At 49.2% G+C, this 13,746-nt stretch overlaps 1 protein-coding gene across 3 annotated transcripts in view; it reads left to right on the top strand.

Annotated features, from left to right (window-relative positions):
* Positions 1-13,746, top strand: part of sez6b (seizure related 6 homolog b) — a 1,051,857-nt gene that overhangs the window by 959,133 nt on the left and 78,978 nt on the right. For all 3 annotated transcript variants that reach the window (XM_038814277.1, XM_038814276.1, XM_038814278.1), the window contains one exon: positions 12,611-12,805. In XM_038814277.1, coding sequence (XP_038670205.1) covers positions 12,611-12,805 — 195 coding nt within the window. The remainder of the gene's footprint in view (positions 1-12,610; positions 12,806-13,746) is intronic.

Genomic DNA, 13,746 nt, shown 5'->3' with positions numbered 1-13,746 from the left:
GCGACTCAGGTTTGATAAGGGGCCTCAGCAAGGAACGCGTGGCTGAGGCTGCACATATCCCTATTTTGTACAGTGGGGAGCTCCGCTCGCCGGAACTCCCCAGTGCAGCGAGAGATCAGGACGGCTTTTTTTAATGGTGTCCCGATCTCCGAGGCCCCCAACTACCCCACCAGCCCAAATGCACTATGGGAGGTCCCCACACAGCCACCCAGGGAACCCCCAGCCCAATCACGCATACACGCAAAAAACGCCAGCTTGGCAGTGCCCATGCCAACTGGCACCTAAGTGGCACTGCCAGGGCACCAGGCTGGCACTTCCAGGTGGCATCGGCAGCATCAGGGCACTACCCGGCCCAAAGGGCATGCAGCCGTGGATCTTGCAGAATACGAGCTTGCCCGATAAGGGGCCGAGGTCCCTTAACAATACTTGTCTTTGTATAAGTAGAGTCGGCCAGTAAGTCACCGACAAGAGAAGACCCAGTAAGGAACGACTGGAGCTGTAAATAATAGCTATTGTAAAATAAAGTAAGTTTTTGGTTCGTCTATTCGATGTGGACTCATCGTAACCCCTTACAGAACATGTACCCCAATCCCTTTGCAATGAAGGCCAACATGCTATTTGCCTTAATAATTGCTTACTGCACCTGCATGCTAACTTTCTATGTTCCTTGCATCAGAAAACCCAAGTCTCTTTGACTATCAACACTTACAAGTTTCTCAGCTTTTCAAAACTATTTTGCTTCTTTATTCTTACAGCCAAAGCAAATAACTTCACATTCCCCTGTATTATACTCCATCTGCTATCTCGTCCATTCACGAACAGGCACAATAAATTGTCACTTATACTTTTCTAGCTTTATCAGTGGTACTGCCACGGGCAATGCCCAGCCATCGCCCATATTAAGTCACCGGCGGGTTGGGGAAGATCCCACACTGAGATCTCGCCATAGGAAATCCCATTTTTGGCCACTGACAAGATTTGGCAGCCATTATAGGATTTGCGCCAGCAGCTAACAGGTCTGCTAGATTGCACCCGTAGACCCATAATTGTCCTTAAAATGGGAATTTGCATAAATACTGTGGTGATATCCATCACTGTAAATACACAAGGGGTTAATGTGAACACACTACACCTATCTGGACGCTAGTGGGAGCACCAGAAACATCATGACACACAGACATTCAACCAATAGGTCAGTAAGATAGGACACGAGCAATGGGCATTCACGATACACACAGAGGTGACACTACCACAGGAGGGCATTACACCAACCATATAAAAGGACACATCACACATGCTCAGCCTCTTTCCAGTGGAGACACTCAGTGAGTACACAGGGTTGAATTGAAACACATTGAAACACTCCGACCTGGCGCGGTGTCGGAGAATCCCGGCCTCTGTTCCCACCGGCAGAGCGCCCCCCACTGCCCGTGGATTTCTGGTAGTGTGGGATGGCTTCAATGGGGAATCCCATTGACACATGAGGGGAAGAGAGAATCCCGCCGCCAGCGAACGGCGCCTGGGGGAACCGGACAATCCATCCACTAATTCTTAAAAAGGCACCACGTGCATTCAGGCATTTTGCATCCTCGAACTCCTCACCGCTGCCAGCTTTCGACATTTACTGAGCATGGTTGCAGAAAATGAACATATTTTAAAAGCTTCAAAAGAAATTGAGCTCTCCTGGGTTTCAAACCCATGCCAGTGAATAACAGAAAGGACAATGGTTCTCGCTGTGCAAAATTAAAGGGCAACTGTCTTTTTATTACATTGTCCTTTGATGTCAATACTTCTGAAATATAGCTTGCTCAAAGTAATTTGCCTGCAATAGTGAAATAATAGTCATCTACATACATTACTGAAGTATATGATCTAGAAAAAGTCAACCGCATAAATGGCACATTTATCTTTTGCTAATACAGTACCATCCATTCTACTCACCCGCCATATCAACGGATTAATTATTGCAATGTTAATTGAGCCAGATTGAATTGTAACCATTAGAGCGCCTCAAACAGCTAATTGAGCATAATTAGTCTGCAAGTTAAAATATCTCACAGCTTGTACAACGTGCGCATAAATTGCAGGATACATTTAGGAGCCAATTATACAGGAGTGGTACTTGAACAATAACAAATTGATGAGGTTGGAATCGCATCAGATATCGTAAAAGTATGGCCTGAAGTCTCAAAACGGTCAAGTTTGTCACAGTGTTCGTGTTGAAGGCTTCATGTGAGTTCAGTGAAAATTCGCAGCAGTGCTCCAATAACAAAAGGAAGGTGTGGTTAGCCATGCAAAGAAAAGGGAATCCAATAATGAGGCCTATATCTTCCAACTGGACAAAATCCGAGAGAAAGGCAGGTTAGAACTTTTCCCCACAGAAACGATGTGCTCCAGACATTGGGCACGTGGGCTACGCATCGTGGACCCCGCAAACGGCCGCCCCAGCGGGGGCCTTACCCAGCCAATACGCCTGCGCCGCGTGCCAGCCATCGGACGTCAGGGGCTCCCGATCCTATTTTTGCGGCCAGCAGAAACACCCTCACCAATGCTGCCCGGCCTGCGCTACCCTTTGTAAAGCTTGCGGTAGAAAGGGGCACTTTGCCACGGTGTGCCAGGCCCGTGCAGTCGCCGCTGTCGCCCCCACCCCCCTAGTCTACGCACAATGGGCGCCGCCATCTTCACCCCCCTGGACCACGCACGGCCAGTGGGCGCCGCCATCTTCACCTCGACAGACCACGCGCGGCCAGAGGGCGCCGCCATCTTCCCCCCCTCAGACCACGTGCGGCCCATGGGCGCCGCCATCTTGTCCAACCCCCGCAACTTGCGGCCCATGGGCGCTGCCATTTTGTCCCCCTTCAAGATCTTGAGATGCCGCCATCTTGTCTTTCCCACGGCACATGGACATTGACAGCATTTCAGGACCTGGGCGCCCCAGGCTCATCATCATCGCCCCATCATCTGACGTCAGCGACGACCGACCATGACTCACCTCAGTGACAATCGACCAGTCTCGTCCACACAACCTGGCCACCACATCGACCAGCGTGAAAATCAATGGCCACGTGATCTCTTGCCTGCTGGACACCGGGAGCACCGAAAGCTTCATCCACCCGGATACGGTAAGGCGCTGTTCCCTCGCAGTACACCCCGCCAACCAAAGAATCTCCCTGGCCTCCGGAACCCATTCCGTTGTGACCCCGGGGTACTGTACGGCCACACTCATGGTCCAGGGCATAGAATTCAGGGCTTCCGCCTTTACGTCCTCCCTAACCTCTGCGCTGCCCTACTACTAGGCCTGGACTTGCAGTGCAACCTCCAGAGCCTAACCCGAAAATTTGGCGGGCCCCTACCACCCCTCACTGTGTGCGGCCTCACGACCCTAAAGGTCGAACCGCCTTCCCTCTTCGTAAATCTAACCACGGATTGCAAACCCGTCGCCACCACGAGCAGACGGTACAGCACCCAGGACAGGACCTTCATCACGTCCGAGGTCCAGCGGCTGCTTCGGGAAGGCATCATCGAGGCCAGTAACAGCCCCTGGAGAGCCCAAGTGGTAGTCGTTAAAATTGGGGAGAAAAACAGAATGGCCGTGGACTACAGCCAGATCATCAATCGGTACACACAGCTCGACGCGTACACCCTCCCACGCATATCTGATATGGTCAATCAGATTGCACAGTACCGGGTCTTCTCAACGGTAGACCTCAAATCCGCCTCCCACCAGCTCCCCATTCGTAAATCGGACCATCCATACACTGCCTTCGAGACCGACAGTCGCCTCTATCACTTCCTCAGAGTTCCCTTTGGCGTCACTAACGGGGTCTCGGTCTTCCAAAGGGAGATGGACCGAATCGTCTTCTGGTACGGTTTGCAGGCCACCTTCCCGTACCAAGACAATGTCACCATCTGTGGCCATGACCAGCAGGACCACGATGCCAACTTGGCCAGATTTCTTCACAGCGCTACTCTCCGAACCTCACCTACAACAAGGAGAAGTGCGTGTTTAGCACGACCTGCATAGCCATCCTCGGCTATGTGGTCCAGAACGGTGTTCTGGGGCCCGATCCCGACTGCATGCACCCCCTTATGGAGGTCCCACCCTCACTGCCCCAAGGCCCTCAAACGCTGCCTGAGGTTCTTCTCATACTACGCTCAATGGGTCCCAAACTATGCGGACAAGGCCCGCCCACTCATACAGACCACCCACTTTCCCCTTGAGGCACAACAGGCCTGCGCCCGTATCAGAGCCGATATCGCCAAGGCTGGGATGCACGCAGTAGACGAGACACTGCCCTTTCAAGTAGAGAGCGACGCATCAGACGTCACCAGAGCCACCACCCTCAATCAGGCAGCCAGACCCGTGGCATTCTTCTCCCGCACCCTTCCTGCCTCAGAAATTCGGCACTCATCCGTCGAAAAAGAGGCCCAAGCTATCGTTGAGGCTGTGCGGCATTGGAGGCATTACCTGGCCGGCAGGAGATTCACTCTCCTCACTGACCAATGGTCGGTAGCCTTCATGTTTAATAACACACAGCGGGGCAAGATCAAGAACGATAAGATCTTGAGGTGGAGGATCGAGCTCTCAACCTACAATTACGAGATTTTGTATCGCCCCGGTAAGCTCAACAAGCCCCCAGACGACCTATCCCAAGGTACATGTGCCAGCACACAAGTAGACCGACTCCGGGCCCTACACGACAGCCTTTATCACCCTGGAGTCACAAGGTTGTACCATTTCATAAAGGCCCGCAACCTGCCGTACTCCGTCAAGGAAGTATGGACAATCACCAGAAACTGCCTGGTCTGTGCTGAGTGCAGGCTGCACTTCTACCGGCCGGACCGTGTGCGCCTGGTGAAGGCCTCCCGCCCCTTTGAACGCCTCAGTGTGGATTCCAAGGGCCCCTCCCCTCCACCCACCGTAACACGTATATTCTCAGTGTGGTCGATGAGTACTCTAGATTCCCCTTCGCCATCCCATGCCCCAACATGAAGTCTACCACCGTCATCAAAGCCCTCAACACAATCTTCGCTCTGTTCGGCTTCCCCGCCTACATCCACAGTGACAGAGGATCCTCATTCATGAGTGATGAGCTACGTCAGTTCCTGCTCAGCAGGGGTATCGCCTCCAGCAGGACGGCAAGCTATAACCCCCGGGGAAACGGACAGGTAGAGAGAGAGAACGGGACGGTATGAAGGGCCGTCCAACTGGCCCTATGGTCCAGGAACCTCCCAGCCTCTCGCTGGCAGGAGGTCCTCCCTGATGCACTACAATCCATTCAGTCACTACTGTGCACCACCACTAACAACACACCCCATGAACGTCTTTGTGTCTTCCCCAGGAAGTCCACATCCGGGATGTCGCTCCTGACTTGGCTCGCAGCTCCAGGACCAGTCCTGTGTGTCCCCCAGCATCGATATCGCCGCCGCCACTATGTCGCTCCCAGCGGAAAATCAAGGCCCCGGACCGGTTAAACCTCTAACTGGTCCACTGGACTTCAAAAAACATTTTTTTTTCACTCTCAAATATTGTAAATATAAATTCATTGCTGTATATAGTTCTCCACCACCCCCGCCGGACTCAATTTTAACAGGGGGTGAATGTGATAAACCACTGTTACACATTTATTAGGTACGACAGGTTCGCTGGTAGTCCCTGCCTGCTGGCTCCGCCTAGTAAGCGGAGTATAAATATGTGTGTCCCCCATGCAGCAGCCATTTCGCCAGCTGCTCTGGGAGGCCACACATCTTAGAGCAATAAAGCCTCAGTTGAATCCAACTCTAGTCTTTGTTCAATTGATCGTGCATCAAGTCTCAAAATGGTCAAGTTTGTTACAGTGTTTGTGTTGAAGGCTTCATGTGAGTTCAGTGAAAATTCGCAGCAGTGCTGTAATAACAAAAGGAAGATGTGGTTAGCCATGCAAGGAAAAGGGAATTCAATAATGAGGCCTATATCTTCCAACTGGACATAATCCGAGAGAAAGGCAGGTAAGAACTTTTCCCCACAGAAACAATATGCTCCAGACATTGGGCACGTGGGTGGAATCATGTACATAATTTTTTGGGAACCATTCTGGGAGCAGCCAAGGAGCAGTTGGATAGGCTTCAAAGCCCTGGAGCAGAGCCAGTGATCATGATTTGCGTGCAGAGCAAAATTAATTTTACTTTTTGTCTTCATAACAACCACCTTGGAACTGTGACCGGCTATGTGCAGACTTTAAAGCTCTTTCATTTTTTTTGAAAAACAATTTTATTGAGGCATTTCGGCAGAGTAAACAACAACAATACAAAACAGTGTGCAAAGAACTAGCAACATAGTGAAAAAATCATCTCTCCTCCCACAAGGACCCGCCTAACTCACCCCTTAATCTACATTGCCCAAACCCCCCCCCCCCCGCCTAACTCACCCCCTAATCTCCATTGCTCAAACCCCCTCCCGCCCCGCCTAACTCACCCCCTAATCTACATTGCTCAAATCCCCCCACCCCCCGCCTAACTCACCCCCTAATCTACATTGCCCAAACCCCCCCGCCTAACTCACCCCCTAATCTACATTGCCCAACCCCCCCGCCTAACTCACCCCCTAATCTACATTGCCCAAACCCCCCCACCCCCAACCCCCCACCCCCGCCTAACTCACCCCCTAATCTATATTGCTCAAACCCCCTCCCCCCGCCTAACTCACCCCCAATCTACATTGCTCAAACCCCCTCCCCCCGCCTAACTCACCCCCTAATCTACATTGCTCAAACCCCCTCCCCCCTGCCTAACTCACCCCCTAATCTACATTGCCCAAACCACCTCCCCCCCACCTAACTCACCCCCTAATCTACATTGCTCAAACCCCCTCCCCCCCGCCTAACTCACCCCCTAATCTACATTGCTCAAACCCCTCCCACCCCCTCCCGCCTAACTCACCCCAAAATCTACATTGCCGAAACCCCCCCGCCTAACTCACCCCTCTAATCTACATTGCCCAAACCCCCCCCCCGCCTAACTCACCCCCTAATCTACATTGCTCAAACCCCCTCCCCCCCCCGCCTAACGCACCCCCTAATCTACATTGCCCAAACCCCCTACCCCCCCGCCTAACTCACCCCCTAATCTACATTGCCCAAACCCCCCCCACCCCCCGCCTAACTCACCCCTAATCTACATTGCCCAAACCCCCCCGCCTAACTCACCCCCTAATCTACATTGCCCAAACCCCCTACCCCCCCCCCGCCTAACTCACCCCCTAATCTACATTGCCCAAACCCCCCCCACCCCCCACCCCCCACCCCGCCTAACTCACCCCCTAATCTACATTGCCCAAACCCCCCCCCACCTAACTCACCCCCTAATCTACATTGCCCAAACCCCCCCCACCCCCGCCTAACTCACCCCCTAATCTACATTGCCCAAACCCCCCCCCGCCTAACTCACCCCCTAATCTACATTGCCCAATCCCCCTATCCCCCCGCCTAACTCACCCCCTAATCTACATTGCCCAAACCCCCCCCCCACCCCCCGCCTAACTCACCCCCTAATCTACATTGCCCAAACCCCCCCCCCCCCGCCTAACTCACCCCCTAATCTACATTGCTCAAACCCCCCCACCCCCCCCGCCTAAATCACCCCCAATCTACATTGCTCAAACCCCCCCCCCCACCCCCCCCCCCCCCGCCTAACTCACCCCCAATCTACATTGCCCAAACCCCCCCCCCGCCTAACTCACCCCCTAATCTACATTGCCCAAACCCCCCCCCCCGCCTAACTCACCCCCTAATCTACATTGCTCAAACCTCACCCCCACCCCCCCCCCGCCTAACTCACCCCCTAATCTACATTGCTCAAACCCCCCCCCCCGCCTAACTAACCCCCTAATCTACATTGCCCAAACCCCCTCCCCCCCCGTCTAACTCACCCCCTAATCTACATTGCTCAAACCCCCCGGCCAAACTCACCCCCTAATCTACATTGCCCAAACCCCCCCCGCCTAACTCATCCCCTAATCTACATTGCCCAACCACCCCCCCGCCTAACTCACCCCCTAATCTACATTGCCCAAACCCCCCCCCGCCTAACTCGCCCCCTAATCTACATTGCTCAAACCCCCCCACCCCCGCCTAACTCACCCCCTAATCTACATTGCCCAAACCCCCTACCCCCCCGCCTAACTCACCCCCTAATCTACATTGCCCAAACCCCCCCCCCCACCCCCGCCTAACTCACCCCCTAATCTACATTTCTCAAACCCCCCCCGCCTCCTGCCTAACTCACCCCTAATCTACATTGCTCAAACCCCCCACCCCCCCCGCCTAACTCACCCCCTAATCTGCATTGCCCAAACCCCCCCCGCCTAACTCACCCCCTAATCTACATTGCCCAAACCCCCCCCCCCCCCCCCCCACCCACTGACGGTTAATTTTCTGCGAAGAAGTCAATAAATGTTGCCACCTTCGGGCGAACCCTGACAGTGACCCTCTCAGAGCGAACTTAATTCTCTCCAGACTGAGGAAGCTCGATATATCTGATAGCCAGGCCTCCGACTTCGGGGGTTTTGAATCCCTCCATGCCAGCAGAATTCGTCGGCGGGCTACCAGGGAAGCAGAGGCCAAAACATCAGCCTCTTTCTCCTCCTGGATTTCCGGGTCCTCCGAAGCCCCAAAAATTGCCACCTCTGGTCTCATCACCACTCTTGTTTTCAGTACCCGGGACATAACGTCCGCGAATCCCTGGCAGTACCCCCTGAGTTTTGGACATGCCCAGAACATGTGTGCTCTTTCATTTTTTAAACGCCTCTGAAACAATCATTGCTCGCTGAACTTCAGTGCGTATATTCTAGGCTGACACCCCAGTACAGGACTAGCAATGCTGCACTGTTGGAGGTGCTGTGTTTCAGACTAGCTATTAAACGGAGGCTCCATCTACTCACTTATATACTATTTTAAAGACTGGCATGGAAGCTCCCTTTGGTGTCCTGGACAATATTTATCCTTCAGCCAATATCATTAAAACACATTATGGGACTTTACTATGCTGCTGTATTTCCTACATTCCAACGGAGGCTACAATTCAAAACGAAAGTGCTCCATTGACTTCAATACATTTTTGGATGCTCTGAGTTTGCTGAAGGTGTTGTATGAATCCAAGTCTTTCTTGGAACACCAGTATTGCTAGCACCAAGTGTTTCTGAAGCGGAAACATTGGAAAGGACACTAGATGATGTATTCCCATCATTTACATTTCATTATCACACACCCACCCATATTATATCCCAGTGTCACTTCTGGTGTTGCAAGGGTGACAAAGTGGCACCTGAGTAGCTTTTCAATGCCCTCAACTCAAATTGCTCCCTGGGGTTAGTTCAATCCAGGCAGAAATTCGGAGCTTAAAGGCAGGATTTGCCGACCAACCAGCCACGTGTTTTTCGGCGGCAGAGGCAGCCCGCCAGCGGGATTTACCGACCCCGCCGTTATCAACAGGATTCCCCGGTGACTGCACCCTGGTTGCCGGGAAACTTGTACACCGGCCTGGGACCGGATCATCGCACCCTAAGTGTCTAGATATGAGAAAAGGAAACTGGTGTACCTTTGAGAATTAAAATAGTAACAATGGTTCATGAGTTGTTGTAAGTCACTGAAAATTAGATATGGATTAAACCTACATTTGGTGTATGAAAATAGTGGCAACGCCCAACAAGGTTAAAGTCACAAAATGGCAATTTTTATATTAAATTAAATTCAAATTCCTCACTGTGAAATATGACGTTTTGGACGTGTTGGGCACTTGATGTAAAAAATTTAATTGAATTCACAGTAATGTAAGAGGAGTTAATTTATTTTCCTTCTCTTTAAATCTCTTGTCTGTTTCTTTCTTGCAATTTAAAATCAGACAGCAGATCAGAATCCAAGTCTTTGGTTAGTTATCATCAAGGACATCGAGTCAAGAGCAAAGGTGGACTTCTACAATATATGAAAAATAAAATTGAATTCAATTTGCTTTAATAAAACTTGCAGGGCCTACCCTGTGATGTAGGTATGCATGGTCAGTGCTTTATTTCTTGTTCACGATTCCCTTATTTAATTACCTGTGAGTCATCTGGCACAGGGGGCCAGACCTTACTGTGAATATAACAGGAGTAGCAACACTCACCATTATTTATATGCAAATCAGACAGCAACTTCAGCTTAATACAGATACATTGTTAAATGCAGAAATCTGGAATTTACAGTCCGAGATGCATTGGGCTTCTCCATAAACTGCACAAAAACAATATCTGATCATCAGGCTTCCAATTCAAAGTTTATGAACCCCACACATTTCCTAAACTCGCCACACAAAGTTAACGCTTGTGCGTTCCAGTCTCAAGTACCCTTCTTAATGGCTTTGGAAATTACAGCCAAATAGCCTCTCTGATACTGAAAATTAACTACGACAAGCGTGGAGACTTTAATTATTATTGGAGCTATTTAAAAAGTGCAAAGTACATTTTTTCTGTCTCACCTCTATCTTATATTCCAATCATTCTTTCCCCACTCTTTAGCCTGTCTTCTGTACCTGATTTCACATTCAATGTGTTACGTTCATTGACAATTCCTGGTTCACGCTCTATATTGCTCAGTGATGAGTCTTCAGGCTAATTGATTAAGTAACGACACAATTGCTTCACTGATTCACACAATTTTCAGACACCCTGTGGAGGGTGTCATATCTTTCCAGTATTCCAGTTGTGGCAACTTAACCCTACAAAAGCTCATAGATATTAAATGGGCAACGGCAAGGGTGTTGAAAGTTACGCTTACATTGTCGGAGAGCAGGAGGTTGGGAACTCCAAGCCCTGACAAACCTCTGAGCTTTTGCGTATGCAAAGACTGAGAACAAGCCACACATGCGCAATTCAGCAGTGTAGGGTCTTTGGGCTGAAGATGGGTCCAGCACGCCTGCGCAGTGATGAAGAAAAGTGCAAAAAGTCAGATTGTATGACCGGGATTGAAGCACCTTTGAAGACAAGTCCCCCAGGCAGGAGACACAGAGAGAGCACAGGAAGAGTTCCAGACAAGGGTCAGGAAAAAATCCCATTTTAGATAAAAGTAGAGGAGCAGACAAAGAGGATCTGAATAGGAAAAGATAGTACACAGGTAATTGAAGAGTTCCCTGTGGAAACCATGGTAATCAAAGTGGGCTTGGGTGAAGCCCTGAAAATTCAAGAAGGCAGTGGAAGGTTGGTGACCCTGTGCTTAGGCTGTTGATGCGAAGGCACCCCTTTGGCGCAGTGGTATTCTGCAGGCGCGGCCAAAGAGCTGAAGGTGTGCTTTTGAATTGGGGTTTGAGTGCATACTTGGGAATCCGGAGGAACGCAATCTTTGGAGATGGGATTGAAACCCTGCGAGGTTGGCTGTCATTGATGCCGTCCAAGTTTGAGAGACATTTGGAGAGAATTGCAAGACGAGATCTTCAAAGGTGAATACTGGAAACCCTCGTGAGAGAGAATGAGTTTCAGTGAGATTGGTTGACTCACAGTCTTGACTGACATCTGGGTGGGTTGTTCAGAAATCCATGGAATCTGTATTAGTCACAACTGCCATTTATTGTTCAGAGTGGCGCGTTTCAGCACTGTTTACTTGTTAATTTTCAAGCACCTCATATTTTCCCTGAATGTTAGTGTATAAGCTAGATGCTGTAAATGATTTTATATTTCTGACCTTATAAAGTTTATGTTTGTTTGTTCAAAACCTGTGGAATTGTGTGGATTTATTGACTGAGAAAGTGTCTTGAATCTCAAACCTTGGCTACTTTAAACTAAACGTTATTGGTTCCTGACCATGTCATGGGAGTGTACCTTTAAGAAATGGGTGTTAATCAAATAACTGTAGTGATGTCATTGTGTGGGTGGAGCTGGGTTGTGTCTCTGGCTTTTACTTTCATTTTGAGCTGGAAGCTCTTTGTGGCTTTGCGTTTTACTTTCGTTTTAGGCAGTTGAAAGCTGAATTCAGCCAAGGAAGGTTCATTTTGTAACTCTCGGTATGATAAAGGTGTCCAGATCATTGATAATTTAAAAGTGGTAACTGTCTTGTGTAAATAATTTATACCTACTGCTTTGTTAAAAAGGGTGTTTGGCTTATGGATGTTGTTAGGAAAGTTATTAAGGGTTGCATATAGAGTACAGCATCTGTGGGGGGTAGTTGTGTTGGTAGTTGATGAAATATTTGCTGTGTGTTTATAAAATGTTAACTGAATCCATAGAATAAACATTGTTTTGTTTTAAAATACTTAAGATCAATGTTGCCTCAGACCTGCAAAGTAGGCCCTTGTGCTCCTCATAACCAAAATCTATAAACAGTTGTGGGTCAGGTAAACTCCATGATATACTTTGGAGTTTTCTAAACCCTGGCCCATAACAATCGGACCTCACCAAAAACCGAGAGATCTGGTTAAGGATCATGATACAAGTCGAATTGATGACAGCTATTGTTTATCGGTTATGGTAACCTTGGCTCATAATGAAAAGGATGTAAGTAGACAAACATTTCGTCACACATTCTTTTGGAAGCTGTACCGAGTTAAAGTACCTTCAGCTTATTGGAATACCATTTCCTTTTTTGACAACTGCAATTTTCTTCCACAGAGGTTTTGAGAAATGATACCTGCCCAGAAGTTCCAGAAATTCCGAATGGTTGGAAAACGACTTCCCATCCTGAATTAGTCCACGGAACTGTGATGACATACCAGTGCTACCCAGGATTCGAGCTGATCGGGACGGACATCCTAATGTGTCAGTGGGATTTGTCGTGGAGTGGAGATCCCCCAACATGCGAGAAGAGTGAGTTATTTATGGGATTCTCCCTTCTTATTGTCCCACACTAATGTAGTTGCTTTTACGGGACAAGGGGTTATCAGGAAATTTCCATTGCTGCTCTAATATACAGTACAGGCCACGGCCCTTCGTCCATCCTCAACTGTGAGTGACAGGGCTGAGAATATATTTAAGAGAATTCCACATTTTGTTCTGTCGCTGGACATGTATGAGTTTGTAAGCTTTAAAGGCTGCTATTTTCTCAGTAGTTAACTCCTGATTTGAGAAGGCCCAATCCCAATGTAAACCGGATGCCATCTCAGCCGTTCAACATGAAATGAACTCATTTATGTGTTGGTTAAAAGAACAATTGTGACAGGGGCCTCAGCGAGAGGCTGACTGGATATGTCAGACTTCCTCAAGGCACCAGTCAGACACAAACACAGCCAGATTGGCATAACGTAATGGTTGCAGCAGTCCCCTGTGGCCATTATGTAAAATAAGGACAAAGTAGCTTCCAAGCAAGCCGCATATCATGTAAGAAACAATTCCCTTTATGAGCGTGCACAAATTTTCCGATTTGATTATAGGTACATTTAGCAATTGGGAGGATAAATATTTACTAAAATACTGTTTTCCAGCGAGCCACAGACAACTATGTAACGACCATTGGGTCATCCATAATCTGAGAGGGAGTAAATTGTATTTTTTAATGAATTAGTATTGCCGTGCCTCTAGCCCTGCTGTTAAAGCCTGAATGAAAGATTTGTCCCATCCAGTTTTTGCATAGCCTTGCCTGGTCCTTCACCCGTAGATGGGTTTCCTTCAGAAATACGACACCTAGGTTCAGACCCTTAAGATGAGCAAAAACCCTTGCCTGCTTCACTGGACCATTTAGATGCCGAAGATTCCAAGTTGCAAGGTAAAATGGAGATCCCCCCATTGCCCCTCATGCCAAGTTCAGCCAT

Source organism: Scyliorhinus canicula, chromosome 12, assembly GCF_902713615.1.
Source record: "Scyliorhinus canicula chromosome 12, sScyCan1.1, whole genome shotgun sequence".
Classification (NCBI taxonomy): domain Eukaryota; kingdom Metazoa; phylum Chordata; class Chondrichthyes; order Carcharhiniformes; family Scyliorhinidae; genus Scyliorhinus; species Scyliorhinus canicula.
Note: the sequence above shows the minus strand (reverse complement) of the source record. Positions and strands in the feature narration are given on the sequence as shown.